Here is a 15,082-nt window from a genome sequence, read left to right as displayed (position 1 = left end):
GCTCTGTGTATTTATTTTGTATCTGTATGAGTTTATAAACTCTTTTTGAGATCTCATGTACATACTTAAACCTTTTTAATGAAATGATTACTTTTTAGCAAAAAATTTTAATACCCAATTCTTGAGTTAGTCTTAATTACACTTTTTAAGTCTAAACGACTCGTTTAGCGAGTTAAGCATTATTTAAAACACATATTGTAACGGTCCTGAATTAGTAGGGCGTTACAATAGGGTTTTGTACTCTCAATATGTTTAATAAGCTATGGTGGGGAGACAAACATGTATAATAATTACCAATCCTTCATAACTTGTAAGCTGAGTTTAGAAGTCTAAATACTTCCCTTGGTCTTGTTGCCTATCAGATTCGATCAGCAATATATGGCAAAGTGTTTGTTGGAGTAACTATTTCTTGGAGTTAAGGCTTAAATGAAAAGTAGGAGATGGCTCTAGCATTCAAGTCTTTGGTGACCCTTAGGTCCCAGGTATGCCTAAGTTTTAACCTATCATGACATACTAAGTGAGCTTGTGAATGTTAGAGTTTTAGAGTTAATTGGATCGCAAGGTAATTGGGATATGAACTATATTTGGTCTATGCTATGGGCAATGAGTTAGCACTTTATTTTGAGAATTTCTCTTTTGTTTGGAAGTTGTCCTCATTCTATTGTGTAGCATTTGAATAACTATTGAGATTGGTCAAATATAATGCTTAAATTGTTTTACAAAATTAGGTGCAAAACACTTAACGATTTCAATTAAGTTGAAGTGAAATTTGAGATTTTGGGTTAAGTGTCAATAATTGACAAAATTGGGTTTGGATTAATACAATGAAGTATCTAAACACGTCTAAACATGTTGGGAACAATTTGGAAAATTTTGAAGTGATTTGGGCAAGTCGAGATGGTAAAAAATTAGGACTTGCATTATTTTTCACATGCCATTTTTGGCATATGTTAAAACTAAAGTGGCAATGTGTCGCCTCTAGGTTGTGACATATCGCCTATGGGTGGCAATACTGGCATCGCCTCCTACTGATGTAGGACAACTTGTTTTGGATCCAAAGTTACGTTTTTTAAAGTGTAACTTGTGAGACTTGCCTCGAACGATGATAACACTATATATATGGGTTTACGGGTTCCAAAATTCTTAATCACACTTTTAAACTCTCTCTCTCTAAGAACATTCATCTTCTCAAAGAAACTCATTAAGAATTGCTTAACTTGCATGAGTTTCCTGCTTATTTAATCTCACTTTTCATTCCATCTTTGTAGAAGCTTCAAGCAACTTTAAGAAGGCTTGGAATAGAGATTTTGGACAATGATACTTCTTGTGTATAAACCTTGGTTCTACATTTTGTGGTTTTGCGTTATAGGTGCATTAAGCTTTCAGTTTTGTGTTTCCCATTGTTTTTTGTCATTTCTTTTGTAATAGTTCTATTGTATTTTACGTTTAGATTCTAATTATCTAGGTGGTGTAATTTCACTCTCCATTTTATGTCAATTTATAGACTACGATTTAATCTTTTAATATTCAAGATTTGTCTTCATACTATGAATGTGGTTATTGGTTAATCTACAAGGTTTGTATTATTGAGTTTATTCCATTTATTCATTGTTGATTTAAAATTTGTGACCCATAAACCCAACAATAACAATGGTACTTATAGTGTTCGCTCTACTTATCACCTTTACAAGGAACATGAGAATATATTGGATAAGCCAAATGTCGATGGAGGGCCCTTGGACGAAGAGCATGAGACTAGTTCAGCGACTACAAGTATGGTACATGGCAATCATTTGGGGAGTGTTTAGGTTGATGGATTCACTTCCTCTTATTGGGGGAGAGGGGAGGGGGGTTGCTAGTTTTGGAATAGATGGGCAATTGTGGAATTTCTTGTGAGGTCTTAAGATCCCCAATAAAATTAATATTTTAGTGTGTATAAGTTTCCTATGAGTTTCCACTTATGGCGAATTGTTAGGGCAAACGAGTGGGTGAGCTCTCCATTTGTTTAGTAGGGTCTTTTTCGATGTAACTAGAGTGTATTGCAATAAGGGAAGGATTGTGGCGTGCTTCAAATCACGATATAATTTGTTCTATAACTAAATCTAATATGCTCTTGACAGTCACTACAATTAAAAAATAGGAACTTCTCCATTCTTAATGAACTTCTTGTTAGGGACATTTTTGAAGTCGAATAATGTTTATTGTCATTTTACTCCATGATCATGTAATATGGCAGCACATTATTCAACCAAACTGTTTTTGAGTCAAACACCTCGCAATCTTGGATCTTCTATCTTGGATTGTGTTTGTAGTATTGTAATGATTGAGCTTAGCTTGCTATTCCTACACTTTTTGCTTCAATATTTATAATTAAATGTGGTATTTTATAATTTTTTTATAAAAAACCCTTATTTTTATTCTATACACGATTTGAAAATTTTATGTTGATTCACACGTCTACTAGGGGTTAACTCGTAAAAAAATAAAAAAATATATATAAATTTATTATTTAAGTTTAACGTTAAATTGTTTTGTTTTAATATTTTACTTTGAGGAATCTTAGCACGAATCCGTTGTCGTCCAGCGGTTAGGATATCTGGCTTTCACCCAGGAGACCCGGGTTCGATTCCCGGCAACGGAATATTTCTAATTTTTAATATTTTACTGACACATTTCAAAACATAAGTGGTCGCTTGCAAAACAAAAATAGATGCAAAAGCACTGGATCTGTTTTACCTACTTCCATTCATCTCCTTCTCAAGGTTGCCGTAGAGCATAGACCCAGAGGTAAAACCTCTCTGTTACTCTCAGTCGTTTTAGGAAAATTAAAGATTCAGATCACGTTATTCTCGGTCGTTTAAATCGGTAGGTTCTCAATCCTTTCTCTCTTTCAGACCCACGAAAATGAAAAATCATAACTATGGTGGATTTGCCAAACTCAAATTTTGATGAGAGTAGATGCTTTACACTAGTTTTCTTCGATTTTCATGGCTGTTAAAAGTTGTACTTTTCATAAATTTGATTTCATTTTTTGTCCCAATAAGTTTAGTATGTGAAGTTACAATTTTCATTTTTCTCTATTTAGTTTTCTGTTTCAGGGCAACGCACCTTCTTGGCGCGTACAAATTTTTGTTCGACGATAAATTCTTGTATAATGGCCAATGAAGATAATCAGACTCTCCATGCCCAGGTATTCTTTATTTATGTATTTTCAATTTGAGCTAGGAGCAATGCAGTGAGTGATATTGATCAAAAAATTCAGCTGAAGAAATAAAAAATGATACAAAAAGAAAGGGGGCAAAAATTCAAGCCTCAAATTGTCATTATGGGTTTGGGTAATCGAGTCACCATGAGAGGAAAAACTTATATACCCTTTTTGTGTAGAAACAGAAAGTAATGGGGAGTGGAGATTTTGAAGGTCAAAGATTTATGAAACCAAAGGAAAAGAATGGAGTTTTGGTGGGTAGGTGTGGGGAATGGGGGTTGCTTGTTTGTATTACAAATTTGTAGTTCTACTTCTTTCTTGTCTTTGCCGTTTTGGTTGTGTGACATTTCAATAATGAAGGAATGTCGTATTTTATTCAATCAATTTATTGAATTTCATTACATTATATAGTTTGGCAGCTCGTCGGATCATAGTGCCTCTGTTATTATTCTTCTCAAGTTCATTAGCATTAAATATTGTGTTTTGATAATGGAAATCAATAATTTTGAGTTTTGGAACAACATTTTGATTTTGTTGACTGTGATGTAAAAGAAATCATGGGGTTTTGTTATCCTGCCTTTTGGGGGTAATCTACTATGTTAGAGCACCCTGATTTTTCTTGTTCTCCAGGGATGGTTCTATTGTACATGAACCTGGTTCAAATCTTTTTGGTCTTTTGAGTATGCGTAAAAATGTTCTTCCCTTATTTTTTCATTTTGCTAATTTCTTTTGTTGAGTTGTGATTGCAGCTTTCATCTCATTTTTTCGAGGATTTCCTCGATTCTATTATTGTTGATGTTGCATCCGAGTGTCATCGAATAGCAAAATTGTCACTTGATCGAAATTTAGAAGAAGAAGAAGAAGAAATGAAGCTATCAGCTCAAGCACGTGTAAGGGTTGCAGATCCTAGTAATAGCAGTGAAGCAAATGGAAAGTACATTGTCGACATTTTTGGACAAACCCATCCTCCTGTAGCCAGTGAGATATTTGACTGCATGAACTGCGGTCGATCTATCATGGCTGGGAGATTTGCTCCTCATTTGGAGAAATGCATGGGAAAGGTAATCTTTTTTTTATGTATGGTTAGACAGTTCTACATTGCCAATATTTGATTGTGGTCCAAGTCCAACATTTTCAAGAAGGTTTAATTGTGGTACTTCACGACATTAGTTACTTCACTTGCTTGAGTTCTCTTAAAAGCTCCATCAGTATTAGTTTCTCATCAACAACACATGCTTTTCTTTTTACCCTAACAGGGTAGAAATGCTCGTCAGAAGGTGACAAGAAGCAGCACGGCTGCACAGAACCGGCATTCACGAGGCAGCCCTGCTTCTGGGTACTCTTCCTATTCGAATTCAACGGCAGGCACATCCCGGTTATCTAATGGAACGTCTAGTCTTGCAGGAGAAGATTACTCAAATGGAATTTTTGAAGATCATTGAAACAACTGTCCTATAATACAACTGTTTAGATTATGTGGCTTATGGCTCTGTATATGATTAAAATGAATTTTGGCGTGCGTTTAATGCTTATGAGCCAAAAGAGGGGCATCTGACTTGGACTAGGAAAAGAAAAGGAAAGATTAAAAAAAAATTGTTCGCTGGGTTGTTTTGTTTTTGATGGAAAATGAATAATGCTAAAACAGATCGATTAATTTTGGTAGATAAGTCCGTTTAAAAAAAAAAATCTGTTGCCGGGATTCAAACCCGGGTCTTTCGGGTGAGAGCCGAATATCCTAACCATCTAGACTACAACGGATTTTGCTTCGAGACGAACGGGTTTTATATTATATTACATAGTTTGTAAGTTTAATCAATTTTATTTTATTTTCAACCATGAAATATATAAACACAACACATACATCAAATAAATCATATATACAGTATACTTCAAAGCTGTTGATTCATATTTCTCTATGCCTGCCTCTACAAAAAAAACCAGCTTCTCATCGAGTTTTACAAAATTATATTTAAGAGATACAACATTTACCAACTTTATACAAACTTTTTTATTTTATTTTCTTACTTAGTCAAATAGTTCCCACTGCTGAGTTATTTTGGTAGAAGATTGCATTGATGATGGAGCACTTAGGCTTCCAAGCCCTGACTCAAAAGTCTCCCATTTTGTACTCACTGAAACTGCATTCTTAGTGTTGTTGCCTAAGAAATTTGAGTTTCTTGCCTTAAGGTTGTCAAGTGTATCCACAAAGCTCTGGACACGTCGAACCTGTAATGAAAATAAATATGTCGTTTCTGTCAATTCAGTTTATGCATTACATGAAGAAATTAGAAGAAAAAGTTGGGCTCCAATGAAAACATACAATAAACTTTTGTTTATTGAGGTTTGAAACTTTCCTAACTTGTTTTTGTACTATGTCAGATAAATTGTCTGGTACTGGTTAGAGTCATTGGATTCCCATCTATATCCACACAGTATGAACATGTGAAATGATTATTGGTCCCACTACGCTCAACTCAACACTGTTTATTCAGAAAGAGGAATATTAATCTATTTCTGCTTTCTTTGTTTCCTCAAAGTAGAATACAAACGACAATCGAAGTCTTAGTGAGGAGGATCTAATATAAATTGTACTAATGTACTTGCAGTCTTGCATTACATTGTTTATGGTAAACTAATCTCTGTACTTCTCCCACTTTGGGCTCCATAACATACCCATAATAGATTTTTTTCCTCTCCTTGGAAATATGCACTCTAATTTTCAGAGTCTTACACAAGAGACTTCAATCAAAGGGGGACAAAATTAAGCATTTTGAATTTATTATGACAACTTAACAAAACTTAATGCGTGTAGAAAAGATGAAGTTATCAGCAACTGACCTCAATTCGCCTCTGGGCTTTGGCTTCTCCATCAGCCTGTATTGTATCCAATTTAAGGAGCTGCATCATCAGCAACTCTGTCAAAACAACAAACTCCTTATCTGCAAGTTTGGTACCACTGCGCATCATTGTCTCCAGAGTGACAACCTAATATATCACATTAACATTAACAACAAAACCAAGACTAATCTCCTGGATGTCACATACAAAGGCATATGTATATATATATATATATATTGTTAATGGTGGTGACCAAACCTTCTGAGAGAGCTTGTCAACCTCTGCTCTAACTTGGGCAACAGCTTCGTACGCTTTCAAAAGGCCTTCATTTTTCTTTAACTCTTCAAGCTTCTTCTCTTTGCTAGCTGGGTCTTCCAGTAATATAATCTTGGACATGTCTTTTACTCCAACCATGTCCAAACACTCACTGTCCTCTTTTTCTTTCCCTCTAAACAACAATCTCTGCTCCTTGGGCTGCAGCCCAGTTTCAGGGGCAAGAACCCTTTTTAGATCACCTTTCATTTTTCAAACCCAATTTAAGCATCGATTTCAGAGTGTGGAATCATAACTAAATTTATATGCCAAACACACCAGATGAAGCAGCTGAAAACCATGTAATGCTAGTAACAAAAACTTCATTATTTGCATTATTTTTATATTATATTAATCAAAGAAAGAAACAAAATACTTATGACAAGCAAAACTTAAAAGAGCTGGTTCCAAAATCGGTATTGTGTTTGACATTACAATGCTGAAATGCATATTACCATCAAATATTACTTTCACTACTCTTCATTAAATTCTTAAAACGTTTGGTAATTTTAAAGACCCAAACCACCATAATGGTTTGAATGAGAATTGACCCACTTCGAATTTCCATCAAGGAAAAATACCCAAAAGATCAAATAATCAAATTACACCATATCAGACAAAACAATGATACCATTTTAAGTATGAAAGAAAATAAAAGCAAAATACCCACTAAAATCATTGTGTAAAATAACATAAACCCAGATGTAATCATGATCAATGAAAAAATTACCAAAAGTATATTGAGCAGGGACAGTAATATCATGGTGATAAGAACCATGGGAAACCTTGATCTTGATCATAGGCCCAGAAGAGGCATCCCCAATGTCTCTCTTCTGAACAAGCATACCACCTGGTCTAAGCTCCCAATCTATGACCTTATTAAAACCATTTGTCACATTGGTATTTTTGGAAATGGATCTTTTCATTCTAGACCAAGTAACCTCAGAAAATATCATGAAAAATAGAATGATGCAAACACAAGGAAAGGTAATTTGGAGTTTGTGAGAGGTAAGAGAAGCCTGTCTGTGATTATTGAAAGAAGGCTTGAGTCAGACTCATCAAACCAAACTAAAGTAACTTGAGGACATGGACTTCTCAACACACTATTAGAGCTAGCGGTTGGTCGGTTGGGACTAGAAGAAAAAAAGGCCAATTTTTGTAGAGAGAGACTCAAATTACTTGTTAAGACATGTTTTATTTTTTTTGGATGGAAAATAGGCAATCTTCATTAATAAAAGTAAAAATGACATAACCGCCCCGACAAGAATAATGGGTTAAATCTAAAAACTAATTGGTGATTAGTAAAGTTATTCATGTTTATATGTTTTTATGTGAGACATCATACTTTAATATCCCTCAAGATGGTAATTATTTTTTGCTCACCAATCTTGAATCACCAGATCACAAGTGATATTTCTCAACTCGCTTACTTTTTTATCTCAAGTGTCTTTTTGTACTATGCGAATCTCATGCGGCTTACTTTTTTTTTTTAAATTTTGGTCACTATTTGGATCAGTGTGGATCGAATGCTTGCTAGGAATATGGCTCATGACAAGAATCATAAGGCTCCATCTAAAACTCAATTGGTGATTAGTGGAGTTACTCATGTTCTTATTAATGGTTCAATATTAGTAACAATCATTTACAATTTTCAAAGGAAAGAAAACATTTATAGAAACTTTAATTAAGTCCAATAGGCACCAACAATTGAGCATCCAACAAGCGTGAAGTAAATAAAGTTTCTTTTCATATCAACTATAATAATGAAATAACACTTAAAATCAATCATAAAATTAAAGGTTTCATTATTAGATAATAAGCAACGATCCACCAAATCTGTGAAGATTGACATGAAACAACGAACGATCACAAACCAAGGAATTAATATCTTGTTTGTCCATAGCCAGATCTGACTATAGTCCGAACAGGGAAATTCTGTCACGAAGGTCATGAACCCCATTAGTAGGATTCTTGATGGTAGAATTAAACAAATAAACCACACAAATAAAAATAACAAAATAACAAAACACACTGAAGACAAATACGGAGAACATAAAACTAAAACCAGTAACCATAACAAACAATTGGGAAAGGCCCTGCTTCCCAACAATGCTTCATCTTTATTGACCCAACCCAAAACCCCAACCGGCTGAACCTGTCCCACTACCTAGCATTGATCTTCCTGCAAATGACTCAGACCCAAGCTTTATCCCGTGTCCCTAAGACAGACCCACGCCTGAGCCACCCCTCCATTGCAAAGAAATCTGACACCCAAAAGACAAAACCTTGCCGAACCTCCCTCGATTTGTTCCCCCACCACTCGTAGTTGCTCATTACCATGTTATCCTCGCCAACCACCAGAAGAGGCCTAAGAACACTGAAAAACAATAAGAGGAAGGAAAAACACCGACCTTGCCAAAAAAGATTCACATTCATCTCGACCAGAGCCACACAAAACCCAATATCGGGCCAGTAGGCTCCAGCCAAGAGATACCACCATAGGAGACTAGCAGCAAGCACCCTTTAGAGAAGAGCGGAGAGAAGAAAGAAAAACTCTTTTTTTTTTTTCAAATGTTTTGTTTTTAGAATGTAGAAAGTACTATGTTTGGCCTTTTGGTTGTAGTATGATGCAAAAATATATATTAATTAGTTAAAAAAAATATATTAGGAAGAGTTCTTTACTAGTTTAGCTACAGTGGCACGTAGCTACCATGCAATACCACATGTAATTGCTAATAACTAATTTAACTTTTTTTTTGCTTAAAAAGTATTCGTGATTATATATTATTAATGATCACTGCAAATGAAATGTTAAAATTAAGCAATGATCTTTTACATATATATTAAAGAAAATAAAAAATATATAATTATAAATTAAAGAAGCAAAACTATTGAATTAACCGTTGCAATTCACTTGATCAAATAATTTAGCATAGAAAACATATTAGTAAGAAAATAAAAGAAAAATGTTGTATATCATCACCCACAATGATAATCGTTTAACAAAAATAATAGTAGATAGTTAAAAATTATATTCTTAAAGCGTGTGAATCCTATAATTTGTGAGTCCCAAAATTGATGAATAAATTTGCTTGAGATTGGGAAAGAACAATGATAAACTATCTATATCTCTTCTATATAAAAAATGTGTAAATAACGAATTTTTTTTGTTTTAACAGTTTTATATTTTTTTTCTATTAACTTTAACGAAATATTTTTATATTTAACGGTAGAATATAAGTGTTATCCAAAAAACAGGCACGGATGACGTGGCAAGTGATTCGCGGAGACATGGCTGATACTTGGCAGAATTCTGCTAGGGTATCGACCAGAAGAGATATTACAAGCAAAAGACAGTCGAAGCTTACCCGCGACCAGTGTGGTCGCAGGTTCCGCGTGCCTCATGATACTTTTATAAAGATCTTAGTCAATCCCGAAATTGACTCCCATGATTTCCTGAGTATCCGATTATTTGGGAAAAAATATCTGTAACAAATTAATGCAATCCCCCTTGAGCCTATAAATAGAGAAAGATAGCTCAAGGAAGAGACTTTTGGCTTTCGAATTATTTGAGACTAGAGTGATTCTATTTGATACATTATCTTGTTCTTCAAAAGGGAGTGAAACTCATTGAACCCTAGTTCTTTGAACACTTTCTTGAATCCTATATCAATAACAATTCAAGTGGACGTAGGTTATTACCAGATTCTGGGGCCGAACCACTATAAACCTTTGTGTTCTTTATCATTTCGCCATCACATTCTTTCTAACGTGTTTATCCACATCAGGCAAATTTGACTCCGTGTCAGTTGGCCAAAATCTGGGTCAACGTTCTGGTGCTTTCATTGAGAGCTTGATACAGCATCGTTGAGGAGATCAATGGCGAAAACCACCAGGAAAACTGGACAGGCGGCCAGCGCTGCACCATCTAACCCGCCTCCTCCTCCTCCTCCTCCAAACGTGGCTGAAGATGAGCCACATTTGGAATTTGATGAGGAAGAAATGGACGACGCGACACTGAAGAGTACCCTAGGGGCATTGCATGAGGAGCTGGCCAATCTGAAGGCCAGCCAAGAAAATGCTGCCGAAATTATGGCGCGGCAGCAGTAGGAAATTGAGCGGCAGCGCCTGGAGCTGAGTGAAAGGCAAGCGGAGATGGACCATCGCCAGAGGGAGGCCATGGCAGCCCTCGAGGCAGCCTTACAATTGGTTAGGAATCAGGCTGCACCTGTCTCGCAGCCTGATCAACTCGCGGATGGGCCACCCCAGAGGGGTCCCAATCCTAGCCCGCCTATCCAACCCTCGAGCCCACAAAGACCCGAGCAGCAACCGGCGCCTCAGGACAATGTCCCGCTAGGGGACGCTGAAGCACAGCCTCCATCCCAAAATGGTCGCGGCAATCCCCCGCAGCAAAGGCAGAATAGGACCGGGCAGCAGCCTCGTAGTCCTAGGCGCCATAGGGGCGATGAGCCAAACCTTCCGAACAGAGGACAGCATCCTCCTGGTAACAGGAGGAACTTAGAGTTAGGATCTACGGTCCGAGGCCCCCCACGACATGATAATGCACGGGGACCTAACGACCAACGCAGACCACCCTCTAACGCTCGGGAGGTTCCAGCTCGAGAAGGCAATCGAGGGAATAGTCAATCCCACCATAGCCAATCAAGATTCAGAGATGACCATGGTTATAATGAGGCCGACTCAGGCAGAGGGAATGCCGGTCGGAGAAATGAAGAAAGAGGTGGAGGCAGGAGCCAGCTACCACAGGATGACCAGCCCGACAGACGGGATGCTGGGGGGCAGCCCAGACAAAATAATGTCTTCAACCGGCTCGGAGCTAGCGAGCAGCAGAGGAGAGACGAGGACTTAAGAGATGTACTCAATGATCGCCGCGAGCGGCACGGCGAGTACGTCCCCCCAGCACCAGAGGCCACGACGATTCCTAGCGTTGTGCAGGCCCAGATAGATGCCCTCAACCAGGCAGTGCAGCAGCTGGTCGGAGGAAGAACATCGTACATCGACCACGATAGGAGGAAAGGCACTCCTTTCGTCCAAAGGATAGCTATGGCAGAAACTCCTAGCAAGTTTAAGATGCCTACGCTTCCGAACTTTGACGGGTATGGTGACCCGGTATCTCACGTCAACAAATTTGAGATACAAATGGACATTCAGAAAGTGTCCAAAGACGCTCGGTGCAGGATCTTCCCTGCAACACTTTCTGATGCCGCACAGGAGTGGTTTTTTAAATTCCCTCCTGCAAGTATAGTTTCCTGGGAAATGTTCGTAAAGGATTTTTACGGACAGTTCTACGCGGGTCGTGTGCACCCGACTGAGGCGAACCAGCTAGTTGAAATACGCCAGCAAGATGGAGAACTACTAAAAGACTACGTCCAGCGCTTCATGCGAGTAGCCGTTGGAGCAAAAATAGTGGGAGATGAAGGCAAAATGATGGCCATAACCGCAGGGGTTAAGCGTTGCACGCCTCTCTGGGAAAGCCTCTGAAAACATGGGGTTAGAACTACCCAGGAATTCTTGGATCGGGCTAATTGCTACATCAAGCTCGAAGATGCCATCGCCAACAAAGGAAAGCCCCCAGGCAAGGACAAGGGGACCGCCGAGCCCGCCAAAGAAGCCAATGGGTCCAAGCCCAACGGCAACGACAAAGGCAACGAGAACGGCAATGACAACGGCAATGGCAAGAATGGGGGGAAACGGCCACACAAGGAGCCTTCCACCTCTGATAATAAACGATCCAAGGGTAACCGTTATGAACCTCGGTTCACTAACTATACTGCCCTAGTTGAGTCTTGGGGAGAAGTTTATCAGGCCACGAGTTCCAGTGTGCCTTATAAGAAGCCTGCCCCCATTCGAAAGGATATTTCGAGAAGAGACACCACCAAGTTCTGTCGTTATCATAACGACGACGGACATGATACCAACGAATGCAACCAGCTGAAGGATGAGATCGAGTTCCTTATTAGACAAGGACACTTGAGAAGATATATACGGGCCTCGGGAAATTCCCAACGAGAAGCTCCAGGTGGCAACGAGCAAACGCCCACGCGCCAACGCTCGCCACCTTTGCAGCCTGACCCCGTGACTGGCACATTGTTAACCATCTGTGGAGGCCCGCACCTCGCGGGAAATAGCAGAAAGGCCAGAGAACGATATGCTCAGACTACGCGCCACGACCAGGACATCGAGATGATGACTGTGGATGACCGCGCGCCGAAAAAGGCTCGGTCAGAAGAGGGCGAAATAACCTTCTTTGATAGCGATGCCCAACATGTCAGGTTCCCACATTCTGATCCGCTGGTCGTGGATATCCAAATGGCCAACATGATGGTAAAGAGAGTGCTAGGAAGTTCAGTGAATATCCTGTATAAGTCTTCGCTGGAATGCATGAAGTTGTCCGTTAAGGACTTGGAGCCTTGCAACCAAACAATATACGGCTTCTCTGGTGAGGGACTCGCCCCCGCAGGGTCAATCAAACTGCCAGTGACAGCAGGTACATCGCCTGCTACCAGGACATTACTCGCTACTTTCATAGTAGTCGATTGTCCTTCGGCGTACAATGCGGTCATTGGAAGGCCTATACTGGTTGATCTACGGGCCGTCACCTCTATGTGGCACTTAGCCATGAAATTCCCAATAGACACAGGGGTAGGACGCGTTTTGGGGAACCAGAGGGAGGCTAGGGAGTGCTACAACGCCTCAGTCACGAAGGTGAAGAAGGGAACGTCAAAGAACACTCCCCCAGATAGATTGTAGATGGCAATTGATACACAAGCCCAATCCGGTGAAGAAGTCACCAAATAAGGTGTTGCCTAAAGTGAGGATAGAGATTTAGATCCTCGCTTTGGGGATTGTGAAGAAAACGTTGGATCCGTCGAGGACCCAGAAGAGGTCCAACTTGACGAGAAAGACCCGACCAGAGTTGTGAAGGTCGGGAAAAACTTAGAACCAACCACGAAACATACACTGGTGGAGTTTTTGCGGAAGAACCAGGAAGTCTTTGCTTGGTCGCACAAATACATGGCTGGGATAGATCCTGCAGTCATCAGCCATGTCCTGAACATAAACAAGAATTTTCCACCCGTGCAACAAAAAAGAAGGCTGCTCGATAAGGAACGGTCGAAAGCCTTAAAAGAAGAAGTTGAGAGATTAAAGGAGAATGGGTTCATCAGGGTGGCGTTTTATCCATCATGGGTCTCCAATCCAGTACTGGTTCCCAAGCCTAACGGAAAATGGCGAACCTGTGTGGATTTTACAGATCTCAATAAAGCCTGCCCGAAGGATTGCTTCCCACTCCCAAGGATCGACCAGTTGGTCGATGCTACTGCAAGACACGAGATCCTCTCCTTAATGGATGCATACTCAGGCTACAATCAAATCAGCATGCATCCCCCTGACAAGGATCACACCAGCTTTCGGACCGATACGGGATTATACTGTTATAAAGTAATGCCCTTCGGACTGAAAAATGCAGGTGCGACTTACCAGCGATTGGTTAATCACATGTTTAAAGAATTGATCGGCATAAACATGGAGGTGTACGTGGATGACATGCTGGTAAAGTCAAAAAAAGCGGAAGGACATGTGAAGGATTTGCAAGAGTGTTTCGATGTATTGAACAAGTATCAGATGAAAATAAATCATCTCAAATGTTCCTTCGGAGTCGGATCAGGGAAGTTTTTGGGATTCATTGTTAATTCAAGAGGAATCGAGACCAACCCTGACAAGATAAGAGCCCTGATCGACATGAAATCACCAGAGAAGATCAAAGATGTACAAATTTTAACTGGGAGGATTGCAGCCCTAAGAAGATTTATTTCAAAATCAACGGATAAGTGTGTCCCTTTCTTCAATCTACTTAGGGGCAATAAGAAATTTGAATGGACAAGAGACTGCGAGCAAGCTTTTCAGGCCTTGAAAGCACATATGCCACAACCTCCTATTTGATCAAAGCCTATCGAAGGAGAAACTTTGTTCATCTACCTGGCGATCACTGAAGTTGCTGCTAGTGCGGTACTAGTACGAGAGGAAGAAGGCGTACAAAAGGAAATTTACTATGTAAGCAAGAGACTAATTGGAGCAGAACTGAGGTATCCTCCCATCGAGAGAGTTCACCGAACTCCCAGACAATGAGCAGTGCGAAAAACCTAGTGCACCTGAGCTTCAAGACGAAGCTCCTTCGTGGAAGTTATTCACCGACGGGTCGTCAAACGAATCTCACGCAGGAGCAGGAGTGATTTTGATAACACCAGAGGGGCATCGATTTCACTGTGCCATTAGATTCGACTTCACTGCGTCGAATAATGAAGCCGAATATGAAGCACTCCTCGCTGGATTAAGATTGGTGAAAGACATGAGTATAAAGGTGCTGGATATTTACAGTGATTCACAGCTGGTAGTGAATCAAGTTCTAGGGGAATATCAAGCGCGAGTCCTAAAAATGGTGGCCTACTTGAACAAGACTAAAGATCTATTAGCCCAGTTCAAGAAGTTTATCCGCCAGCAAATACCCCGGGATCAGAATTCGAATGCAGATGCCTTAGCCAAACTTGCGAGCGCGAAAGATGCTGATACTTTGAACATTGTGCCAGTAGAAAGATTGAGTGAGCCAAGCATACGAGCAATTGAAGCCAGTATGGAAATCCGAATGGAAGATACATGGACGGCGCCTTACTTGGAGTATTTGACAAATGGTGTACTACCAGCAGATAG

At 39.5% G+C, this 15,082-nt stretch overlaps 2 protein-coding genes and 2 non-coding genes across 7 annotated transcripts; 2 read left to right on the top strand and 2 right to left on the bottom strand.

The window, feature by feature from the left end:
- The first annotated feature begins 2,569 nt into the window (after positions 1-2,569).
- TRNAE-UUC (transfer RNA glutamic acid (anticodon UUC)) lies at positions 2,570-2,641 on the top strand. The gene has a single exon. It is a non-coding gene; the product is annotated as a tRNA-Glu (tRNA).
- A 2-nt stretch (positions 2,642-2,643) lies between these two features.
- On the top strand, positions 2,644-4,823 carry LOC133792406 (SAGA-associated factor 11). Of its 4 annotated transcripts, none has more exons than XM_062230308.1 (4): positions 2,644-2,865; positions 3,086-3,190; positions 3,955-4,266; positions 4,462-4,823. In XM_062230308.1, exons 2-4 carry the CDS (start codon positions 3,155-3,157, stop codon positions 4,645-4,647), a joined length of 534 nt encoding a protein of 177 aa, XP_062086292.1. In that variant the 5' UTR covers positions 2,644-2,865; positions 3,086-3,154; the 3' UTR covers positions 4,648-4,823. The 4 variants fall into 4 exon arrangements, with proteins under 4 accessions (XP_062086292.1, XP_062086295.1, XP_062086294.1 ...); XM_062230311.1 differs by having other exon boundaries at positions 2,681-2,787; positions 3,099-3,190; XM_062230310.1 differs by having other exon boundaries at positions 2,693-2,787.
- A 67-nt stretch (positions 4,824-4,890) lies between these two features.
- TRNAE-CUC (transfer RNA glutamic acid (anticodon CUC)) lies at positions 4,891-4,963 on the bottom strand. Its single transcript has one exon. It is a non-coding gene; the product is annotated as a tRNA-Glu (tRNA).
- Positions 4,964-5,004: 41 nt separating this feature from the next.
- On the bottom strand, positions 5,005-7,514 carry LOC133792405 (BAG family molecular chaperone regulator 4-like). Its single transcript, XM_062230307.1, has 4 exons — positions 7,086-7,514; positions 6,302-6,558; positions 6,044-6,190; positions 5,005-5,431 (listed from the first exon to the last, which is right to left on the bottom strand). The coding sequence occupies exons 1-4, from the start codon at positions 7,309-7,311 to the stop codon at positions 5,231-5,233; spliced, it is 831 nt and encodes a 276-aa protein (XP_062086291.1). The 5' UTR covers positions 7,312-7,514; the 3' UTR covers positions 5,005-5,230.
- Positions 7,515-15,082: the final 7,568 nt, after the last annotated feature.

This window comes from Humulus lupulus, chromosome 7, assembly GCF_963169125.1.
Source record: "Humulus lupulus chromosome 7, drHumLupu1.1, whole genome shotgun sequence".
Lineage (NCBI taxonomy): Eukaryota > Viridiplantae > Streptophyta > Magnoliopsida > Rosales > Cannabaceae > Humulus > Humulus lupulus.
Note: the sequence above shows the minus strand (reverse complement) of the source record. Positions and strands in the feature narration are given on the sequence as shown.

What these genes read in the sequence shown, in the direction of transcription:
- LOC133792405 (XM_062230307.1), bottom strand. Translation starts at nt 7,311, where the DNA reads ATGATATTTTCTGAGGTTACTTGGTCTAGAATGAAAAGATCCATTTCC. An exon ending in TTGACAAGCTCTCTCAGAAG is followed by an intron (nt 6,191 to 6,301) that starts GTTTGGTCACCA and finishes GTGATATATTAG; the next exon opens with GTTGTCACTCTGGAGACAAT. An exon ending in AAGCCCAGAGGCGAATTGAG is followed by an intron (nt 5,432 to 6,043) that starts GTCAGTTGCTGA and finishes TTTTCATTACAG; the next exon opens with GTTCGACGTGTCCAGAGCTT.
- LOC133792406 (XM_062230308.1), top strand. Translation starts at nt 3,155, where the DNA reads ATGGCCAATGAAGATAATCAGACTCTCCATGCCCAG. An exon ending in ATCAGACTCTCCATGCCCAG is followed by an intron (nt 3,191 to 3,954) that starts GTATTCTTTATT and finishes TTGTGATTGCAG; the next exon opens with CTTTCATCTCATTTTTTCGA. An exon ending in TGGAGAAATGCATGGGAAAG is followed by an intron (nt 4,267 to 4,461) that starts GTAATCTTTTTT and finishes TTACCCTAACAG; the next exon opens with GGTAGAAATGCTCGTCAGAA.